Source organism: Littorina saxatilis, linkage group LG4 (genome assembly GCF_037325665.1).
Source record: "Littorina saxatilis isolate snail1 linkage group LG4, US_GU_Lsax_2.0, whole genome shotgun sequence".
NCBI lineage: Eukaryota > Metazoa > Mollusca > Gastropoda > Littorinimorpha > Littorinidae > Littorina > Littorina saxatilis.
In genome coordinates this window covers 59,144,277-59,154,917 of record NC_090248.1, presented here as the reverse complement: position 1 = coordinate 59,154,917, position 10,641 = coordinate 59,144,277, and the positions used below count along the sequence as shown (strand labels likewise).

Sequence of the window (10,641 nt, the reverse complement as noted above, 5' to 3'; positions counted from 1 at the left end):
GCAGTCAACCATGCATACATGCACAGTAAACATAAATCATTTTACTTCTACCATAACTTAAAAACAAATACTTAGCATTGGCCTTTAAAAGTGAGCTAGAAAAAAATTGCCACAAGTCAAGAATTCTTCGAATAGAGTTTTTCTGTTAGTTCATTTATAAAAAATTAAAAAAATGCACACAATATCCCTTCTCTTCCCGGCAAAAGGGTCAAGTAGAGGTAATGTTTGTGAGAAAGGCGTTGAGAGGTATGCAGTCCCTACACACACCTGAGAGTACTGATTCCCTCTGTACACGCACTAACAAACACTCAAATGCGTGCAAGCACACGCACTCACACATGCGCGCACACATTCAAGGCAACATTTCTAGGAAAGGTGGGGTTTTTTTTCGGTTTTTTTTCATTTTATTTTGGCATTTCGTTTCATTCAAAATCATAACAAAAATAAATGAGAATCTTTAAAAAAAAAATTTAAAAAAACACTTTCATGGAATGAATACAAACGGGAAAATTAACGTTTAACTTTATTACGATTTCCACTTTAATTGTATTCCACATAACAAATTTGTTATCTTGACACAAAGCGATAAAATGAAAATAAAACATGAAAGCAGAAGGGTGTTTTCCCTCAGAAGTGATTTATTTACACCATCAACAGTTATTCTTGACTAAAAATGATGACAGACACCTCAGTTCTTAGTCAAATTGTTAACAAAAAGTCCAGTAGGTGTTTTTCTAACGCCACCAAATATTTGTTGATACATCAACTTCGACATGCGAACTGAAAAACCTGTGAAGTTAACACAGTGCGATTATGTTAAGGGGACATAAGTACATAGGTAACTGTTGGCGTGGAGAGTTACCTAAAGACAGCGTTCTTGCTCTTTGGCCATTGGTTTAGTTGTCAGCCTTGCAGTTGCACCAAGAATCGAAAAGACATGGTGTTCAATTTTATCAGCTGTCCTTGTGCGCTTTACAGAGCAGAGTTGGACATTTTTGATGAATTTATTTCTTAACTGACACGAGTGTCAATCTACAAAAGTAATTACAAAAAATTCCCACTCTGCTCAGGAAACAGCCACGATGTTGTGTGTGTGTGTGCCAGTGCGTGTGTGTGTGTGTGTGTGTGTGTGTGTGTGTGTGTGTGTGTGTGTGTGTGTGTGTGTGTGTTTCAGTGGAGCCGTATGTGTCCAAACTGAGGGATACCCTTATCCCATGCAGGCATTAATATATTAGTATTTACTACGACGGTCTATGTCCCATGTGAAAGCCTGGCGTGAGATGGTGAGCCTAACTTTCACGGTCGGAAGGACTGCGCCTTTAACTTGCAGTCATTAAACAGTTGTGTTATTCCTGATGAGGTTCTAGGCCGCCTTGACGATGGCTTTCCCGATGTTGCCTCCCTTGAAGAGATCGATAAAAGCCTCGGGCATTCGTTCGAACCCCTTCGTTATGGTCTCTTTGTATTTGATCTTTCCCTGAAACACAAAATGCCAAATAAAAATTAAACGGTTAAGACAGCGTAAACTGGTCATGCCCCAGTCGTCCGGCTTGGGGGAAAAAAAAGGTGAACATAGCAGGGCAAAACCAAAGGCAAAGAAACGGACAAAAAAGGGAAACAAATTAAAAAAAAGTTTAATTAAAGTAAGTCGATAACTTTATTCTGTTTAAAGACCAAATCCTTTGTTAAGTCAAATGTTAACAAATGTTTAATGTTCTTAGTATGTCTTGCTAGGCTAATTTCTATTTAATCAGAGTATGTCCGTGCGTGCTTATACCTAGTGATATTGTAAAGCGCATAGTGCTTTTAGTTATGCACTATAGAAATCTCCTTAATAAATAAATAAGTGATATCAGTTGAAATGAAAACCTTCAATAAACTGCAGATGTATGCAGATATGCGCGCACGCACGCACACACACACGCCGACATACACACTCACACACAAACCAGAGAGAGAGAGACACACACACACTGGCACTGAAACACAAACACACATGCACACACACACAAACATTGACTCGCTACAAAACACACAAAGACACGCATACTCAGTCACACACACACACACGGCACATATTGACTCGCGCAAACACACGGCACACACACACACACACACACACACACACACAGACGATTCTCTCACCTTCTTAACCCACTGCAGTAGCTGGGTGACGCCCTCGGGGAAGCGATCCTTGTAGGCCACCACCGTGATGGTGACACACACACACACACTAACACACATACATATACACACACACACACACACACACGCGCGCGCGCACTAACACACACATACACACTAAAACACACACACACACTCAAACAAACACACACACACACACACACACACACACACACACACACACACACACACACAAATGCTTGCCTCACCTCCTTAACCCACTGCAGCAGCTGGGTGACGCCCTCGGGGAAGCGATCCTTGTAGGCGACCACGATCACACACACACACACACACACACACACACACACACACACACACACACGATTGCCTCACCTCCTTAACCCACTGCAGAAGCTGGGTGACGCCCTCGGGGAAGCGATCCTTGTAGGCCACCACGATCAGGCCCAGGATGTCGAGCTGCTTGTAGATGATGAAGCCGTATGTGCTCCTCTCTGGTGCACATGGAACCAAAGATGCATGAATGGATGTATGTATGGATGGATGCATGAATGGATGTATGTATGGATGGATGCATGAATGGATGTATGTATGGATGGATGCATGAATGATATAGTCAATGGTTGGGGGGGGGGGGGGTGTCGACCAGCTGTGTGTGTGTGTGTGTGTACGTGTGTGTGTGTGTTAGTGTGTGTGTCAGTGTGCGTGTTTGTTTTAGTTTGTGCGTGTGAGTGTCTGTGTTCGTGTGTGTGTGTATATTTGAGTGTGTGATATGGTGCGCCCACATATCTCAGTGTAAAAAATCTTTTATTCTTTTACATATTCATGAAATTTATATATACTCCTTAATTAGCAGTATGGTGTTTTTTTTTCTCTCTTTTTTCGATTTTGTTTTCCTTTCTCCAAATTGAGTTTCACGGGAATGACTGTGCCTTTAAACATGGAGGGGGAGGAGATTTTTGCAATTTGCGTATCAACCCATCCTGTCTGATATAGATGTCTTGTATCTCCAGACATGAATACTTCACTAGTCAGCGAGGACTGTTCTTGTCCAAGTCGCTCAGTGCCTCCTTTCCTTACCTTTCTTTTCCACATCATTGTACTGGGAAATGGCTCCACACACAACGACACGGCCAGCGAACTTGATGTGGTTTTGCAACACCGCGTAGGTATAATCTCCACCCACCTGTAGAATAGCAGAGTTCAGTCTTCAGGTTTCGCTCTTTATCTCAGTACTTTTTCTCGCACGACGTTAACATGTTCAGTGGTGTTCATCATTTGTTGGTGACAAGCAAAGTGGAGGCTGTCATCTTTAATTGCAGGCCTGTAGATGCCATTTTCTTCTGACCCCCTACTTCATAGCGTGAGCAATTATGCTGAACGTGGTTATTTCTACTCAAATGAATGAAGCTTGCCTTGTGCTAAACTGGTCTTATCCCCGAAAACTGACCCAGTAGCAAAGGACTTTGCTGTCGCTCACACCGCAACTGACCGGGTAGACACAAATAGACAGTGAAGAGAACTCAAACTACAGCAGAGCCTCTTATGCTCCCCCTCCCCCCCCCCCCTCTGGCCCCGCCATCTAAATCTCATCCCCATCCCCTGGCAGAAATGACCCTTCATCCTGTGTTTAGAGTAATCATAAGTTAAAACAAGCAGACACATTTTCTACAAAAGCATATAGATGCACCCTTGAAAAAAGCGGTGATCATCATTTGTTTTGCTGATGTAATTTCGCAGGTTGACATATTATCAGTTAAAAATCACGGGTGTCGCCTCGATCCGATATGATTTCAGCTTTCTCGACATTAGGACTGATAAATTTGGATATCACAGTAAAATCTGACGATAACTGATATTTGCTCACCACATATTCATAATATCATGTTTCCTCACCAAATATGAATAATATCATGTTACCTCACCAAATATTAATAGTATCATGTTACATCACCAAACATTAATAATATCATGTTACCGTGCCTCACCAAATGATATTAGTAATATCATGTTACCTCACCAAAAATCAATAATATCATGTTTCCTCATCAAATAATAATACTATTGTGTTTTCTCACATTGTCAAAGTACAGGTCAATGCCGTCTGGTGCAAACTTCTTGAGTGCGTCATCCACTGACGTTTCCTTGTAGTTGAACACGTGATCAAATCCAATCTCCTTCAGCCAATCACATTTCTCCTTGGATCCAGCCGAACCAATCACCTTGCAACCCTAAAATCAAACAATTGATAACAAGTTTAGTATTTGTGTAGGTTTATTGCATGTAAAGGATAGTATATATACTAAGTAAACAAACATTGGACTGTTGGAAGAAAAAGAAAAAATATCAATGCAAAAGCGGTTGACTGACTTAGTTGTGCATGTGGGTGTGTTTCTCTGTGTGTCTGTGTGTCTGTGTGTCAGAACGTGTGTGTGGGAGGAGAGGTAGTGAACGAAGGACAGATAGAAAGAGAGAGAGAGAGAACGAGACGAGATAGACAGCGACAGAGAGTAGGCATTCAGCAAATCAATCAGTCAGACAGTCCATATACCTTTATTTTGGCGATCTGACCCACCACACTGCCCACAGCCCCAGCTGCCCCGCTGACCAGCACCGTGTCTCCGGCCTTCACCCTGCCCCTGTCCAGCAGGCCGAAATACGCCGTCAGCCTGTGGACAAAGCAATCCGGACATGTGTGAGCTGACATTTTGGGAAGCAATGCAAGGCAAGGCAAGGCAAGGCAGTATTTATTTCAAAAAAAGCTTAGGGTTGCATGAATGTGAAAAACAAATTCCAAGAGTAGACCTAAGCCTCAAATTATTTAGGCGAAGTCGACTTCACGAAGACTTCTTCACGAAGATCAATGCACGATGCATTCGCATTGCCTTTTCGGTATTCTTTTTAACTTTCTGGGCTTGTTTTGAATACAACATATTATATCTATATATTTTTGGAATCAGGAAATGATAAAGAATAAGATGAAATCATTTTTTGATCAATTTCTCAAATTATAATCGTAGTACTAATTTTGTTAATTGTGATCACATTTTAAGGATACACATGACATATGTATATATTTTGAGATTCAGAATTTGATGAAGAATACAATGCAATTAATCTTAAATTTGTTTGCGAAAAATCGATTTTAATGAGGATGTGACAGTTTTGCCTCAACTTTCACCTAAAGCCGGATATATATGCCGTCATCAAAGACAAAAATCCTAAAAATGAAAAATATGTCTGGATATATCATACTCAGGAACTCTCATGTAAAGTTTTATGAAGACCAGTCCAGTAGTTTTCTATGAATCGCTCTACACACACACACACATACACACACACACACACACACACATATATATATATATATATGACGCGCTCTGCTTACCCCGGCATTCCCAGACAGCCGATTGCCAGAGAGGCGGGCAGGTCACCGAAGTCGGGCAGCTTGCGTACCAGCGGTCCAAAGCGGCTGGCCTCCTCCGGCTTGGGAACTACAGTCAGGGATCGCCACCCCAGGTTCGAAAGGACCAGCGTACCCTCTGGGTAGGCCGGGTTGTTGCTCACCTTTACTCTTATAAACAGATAGGTAGGTAGGTAGGTAGGTAGGTAGGTAGATCAATAGATACATAGATCGATACATAGATACATATAGATTTATACTACATAGATAGATACATAGATAGAAACATAGATAGAAACATAGATGACAACAACAACAACAACAACAACAACAACAACAACAACAACGTGTCCGTGTTAAGAGTTCCGTATGCGTATGAAGATAAAACAACAAATCCTACATAACTCAGCTAAAATATTTCATTCATAAACAAACAGTTACCCAATAGAGAATCTCCGATCACAAACACACATTTACTCATCAGAGAATCGCACCTGGCAATGTATACGCCTTCACAAAGACACAGTTACTCATCAGAGAATCTATCCTGGCAACTTGCCCTCCGATCATACATTCACTTCACAAAGACACTGTTATCCATCAGAGAATCTAACCTGGCAACTTGTTCTCCGATCATACATTCACTTCACAAAGACACAGTTACCCATCAGAGAATCTAACCTGGCAACTTGTTCTCCGATCATACATTCACTTCACAAAGACACAGTTACCCATCAGAGAATCTAACCTGGCAACTTGTTCTCCGATCATACATTCACTTCACAAAGACACAGTTACTCATCAGAGAATCTATCCTGGCAACTTGCCCTCCGATCATACATTCACTTCACAAAGACACTGTTATCCATCAGAGAATCTAACCTGGCAACTTGTTCTCCGATCATACATTCACTTCACAAAGACACAGTTACCCATCAGAGTATCTAACCTGGCAACTTGTTCTCCGATCATACATTCACTTCACAAAGACACAGTTACCCATCAGAGAATCTATCCTGGCAACTTGCCCTCCGATCATACATTCACTTCACAAAGACACTGTTATCCATCAGAGAATCTAACCTGGCAACTTGTTCTCCGATCATACATTCACTTCACAAAGACACAGTTACCCATCAGAGAATCTAACCTGGCAACTTGTTCTCCGATCATACATTCACTTCACAAAGACACAGTTACTCATCAGAGAATCTATCCTGGCAACTTGCCCTCCGATCATACATTCACTTCACAAAGACACTGTTATCCATCAGAGAATCTAACCTGGCAACTTGCCCTCCGATCATACATTCACTTCACAAAGACACAGTTACTCATCAGAGAATCTAACCTGGCAACTTGTTCTCCGATCATACATTCACTTCACAAAGACACAGTTACCCATCAGAGTATCTAACCTGGCAACTTGCCCTCCGATCATACATTCACTTCACAAAGACACTGTTATCCATCAGAGAATCTAACCTGGCAACTTGTTCTCCGATCATACATTCACTTCACAAAGACACAGTTACCCATCAGAGTATCTAACCTGGCAACTTGCCCTCCGATCATACATTCACTTCACAAAGACACAGTTACCCATCAGAGTATCTAACCTGGCAACTTGCCCTCCGATCATACATTCACTTCACAAAGACACAGTTACCCATCAGAGTATCTAACCCGGCAACTTGCCCTCCGATCATACATTCACTTCACAAAGACACAGTTACCCATCAGAGTATCTAACCTGGCAACTTGCCCTCCGATCATACATTCACTTCACAAAGACACAGTTACTCATCAGAGAATCTAACCTGGCAACTTGTTCTCCGATCATACATTCACTTCACAAAGACACAGTTACTCATCAGAGAATCTATCCTGGCAACTTGCCCTCCGATCATACATTCACTTCACAAAGACACTGTTATCCATCAGAGAATCTAACCTGGCAACTTGTTCTCCGATCATCGTCTGGCCAGGCTCCACCGCTGCTCCCCTGAAAAACATAATAACTATTAGGAATCAAAGACACAGAACGGTTTACGTTCATGAACGATTAATTATAGATAAAACAAAACATTCACTAAAACCCAGAACTACTGTATCTTTAAAGTGGACTCACACGTTACACGACAGACACAATACTGAAGGGTGATAACTTATCTGTGGATGTTGCTTCTAAGAAGAAGACAATTATAAATAACAATTAACAATTATGATTAAAACACAGACTGATGGATTAGGTTTTGTACGTATAAACACAGGCGACTTTTTTAAACTTGTTTTTACGTCACATGCAAATGACACAATTACTATAATAGAACGCGGCCGCTAGACCTTTATCTTGACCTCTGTTTGTCTGTCGGTGTCCGTCACACTCGTACTACACGGACGCGACTGCAGTGGTCGTGGATTAGTTATCTATACATAAGTGCAGGGCCCCTGTTGTGAAGTTCATGAATCATGCAGGCGGTATTCAATACATGCTCAACTGAGCAAACATGTGGACTCACGATATTGGTAATCTGCTCCGGCAAGCCTAGTATTGATAAAAACACATCTTCAACAGGCTTTACAATTTGTGAGTATGACAAATATATGGAAGGTATTTTATTCAGCAGCTGAAGAGGTCATGAATTGTCCCTAGCTGAAAATGTTGAGACCACATGAGCTCATATATCAAAGCGCCGGTCGATTATTATTATTACTCCTTCATCCTGTTAAGTACTACTATACTATTCACTGCAGTAAGGATAAAGGAGTAGGATACTCCAATCGACCGACGCTTTGATACAAGCTCCTGTGGTGGAGACCGCGTAACTACACCAGCGCTGGGTTGTGTGTGACCATCAGTTACCAAATGATTACGGTACGTCCTTGGTACATCTGCACTAGTGTAGCCTTGACACAGAATACGCACACCAGTCCAGTTCCGTGTGTGTTATCTCCGCCTGAACACATGAACTCATATATTGCCAGTATACACCGAGCAAAGTTTGGCTCTACCATACAGTGTGATATACTTGGTAAGCATACTAGCTGTACCAATCGGAGAAAAGCTAGGAGAGAGAGAGAGAGAGAGAGAGAGAGAGAGAGAGTGTGTGTGTCGTGTGTGTGTGTGTGTGTGTCGTGTGTGTGTGTGTGTCGTGTGTGTGTGTGTGTGTGTGTCGTGTGTGTGTGTGTGTGAGCAAGATTGACAGACAGACACACACACACACACACACACACACACACACACACACACACACACACACACACACAGACACACACACACACAAGCATACACGAAGACAGACAGAAAGACAGACAGACTATACCTCATATAAGGATCCACGGTCAAATACAGAGCTTCTACCAGTATTTCTGAAAGAAAACAATGGAACAATTATAATGTTAACTGAAGTCAAGAATTGAGAGAAACATATTTCTCAGCCTCAATGTCATATGAAATTTGTGTTTGTTTTTTGTGGGTTTTTGTTTCTCTTCTTCAATGTGGTCTCTTTAACTTTCTCCGCAATGTTTTCTATTTAAACAAAATTATTTTGATTGCAGTTTGCATTTTAAAAATCATAGTTTTCCAATTTTATGATTTTCTTTAGTGAATATCACAGGTGTAGTACTTCTTAACGGACGTGTTGTTAGACAAGGCACTATGTTACCTTTATACTTGTAAAATAAAGTTCGTTCGTTCGTTCGTTCGTTTGTTCGTTCGTTCGTTTGTTCGTTCGTTCGTCAGTTCGTTCGTTCGTTCGTCCTCTCTCTCGCTCTCTCTCTCCCTCCCTCCCTTAGCGCCTCACCTCCCGGTTTCAAGTTGAAGGAAATGGGCTCCTCCACAAGTTTGAAGTCGGAGGGTTTCGGAGTTCCTTCGAAAGCTTTTGCCAAAGTCCATTTTTTTGCCGTCTGTGCCATGGTCGCTTTTACTGAAAAACCCCCAGCTATTCAACAAGACGAACAAAACGCACGCAAATCCACAAAGTTTGCCGACAGCACTCCTGTGACAGCGTGTGTGAGAGAGACGTGAGCTGTCAGTGTAGAAATGAGGACTGTGTACCCTAACGCTCTAGCCTCGACTGGGCCCGATTATCAAGGTGCTTTTGAATGATGTGCTAAAGAGGCACAGGAGCTCTGAACAAAAAAAAAATTATTTAAAAAAAATGTTATTATAAGACTTTGCTCAGTCATTTTACCTGGTGACCGAAAATAAGTACAAACTTTTGATCTTCTAGCAAGTTCTCACAAGATAGTTAGACTGAGATAGCAGGCTCAATGTATTGAATGCATACCCATGAACGCATACTCTAAAGCTATGTTTTCATATCGCGACACGACGGCGATGAACACGCGATGCCGCTAGTGAATTTCGCCGAGAGTGTTTCCATTAAAAATGGCGCGGCAGGCGGAGTTTTGTTCTTCTGGCTTGACTTCTTTTAATAAATCGGTCAAAAACTCACACAACCATACCGTTATTAAGAGAAACTATATTTGAAGCTACTTATATTGGTTAGAAAATTGAAAAGACGAGAAATGTCAGAAAAAAACCCTCTTTTGTTTCAACAAAATGCTTAAAAAGCGGAACGAACACAGTGCATTTGACAACCTTTGAAGAAATTCTTACTGGTCTATGTGCAGCTCAGGGAATACATGTATCTGACGAAAAAAACAGTCAAAATAGACTATAAACCTGGTTGTGGGGGGTTCTCGAATATTGGACAGACTTAGACCACGCCCACTTTGGACGCGAATATCGCGCGGCAGCAATATTTTTCGCTCCCTGGAGCGAACAAAATCTTGACGCCGAACCGTCGCGCGGCACGTCGCCGCCGCGCCGCCGTCGCGTCGCGCATATGGAAACACGCGTTCTTTGTTACTACTGTTGCGATCGGTTTTGACGCTACCGCCACCTCGCCGCAACCATCGTGCCGCCGTCGCGTCGCTATATGGAAACATAGCTTAACCCTCAGCCCCCCCCCCCCCCACACACACACACAAACAAACACGCACACAGGCACACACGCGCACATACTGGCACACACACACGCCGGCACGCACGCACGCACGCACGCACACTCGCACTGACGCACGCACAC

At 42.2% G+C, this 10,641-nt stretch overlaps 1 protein-coding gene across 1 annotated transcript; it reads right to left on the bottom strand.

Annotated features, from left to right (window-relative positions):
- Nucleotides 1-381: 381 nt before the first annotated feature.
- Nucleotides 382-9,633, bottom strand: LOC138965228 (prostaglandin reductase 1-like). Its single transcript, XM_070337352.1, has 9 exons — nt 9,352-9,633; nt 8,872-8,917; nt 7,500-7,550; nt 5,531-5,716; nt 4,694-4,811; nt 4,221-4,373; nt 3,223-3,328; nt 2,518-2,636; nt 382-1,477 (listed from the first exon to the last, which is right to left on the bottom strand). The coding sequence occupies exons 1-9, from the start codon at nt 9,461-9,463 to the stop codon at nt 1,364-1,366; spliced, it is 1,005 nt and encodes a 334-aa protein (XP_070193453.1). The 5' UTR covers nt 9,464-9,633; the 3' UTR covers nt 382-1,363.
- Between the last annotated feature and the right edge of the window lie 1,008 nt (nt 9,634-10,641).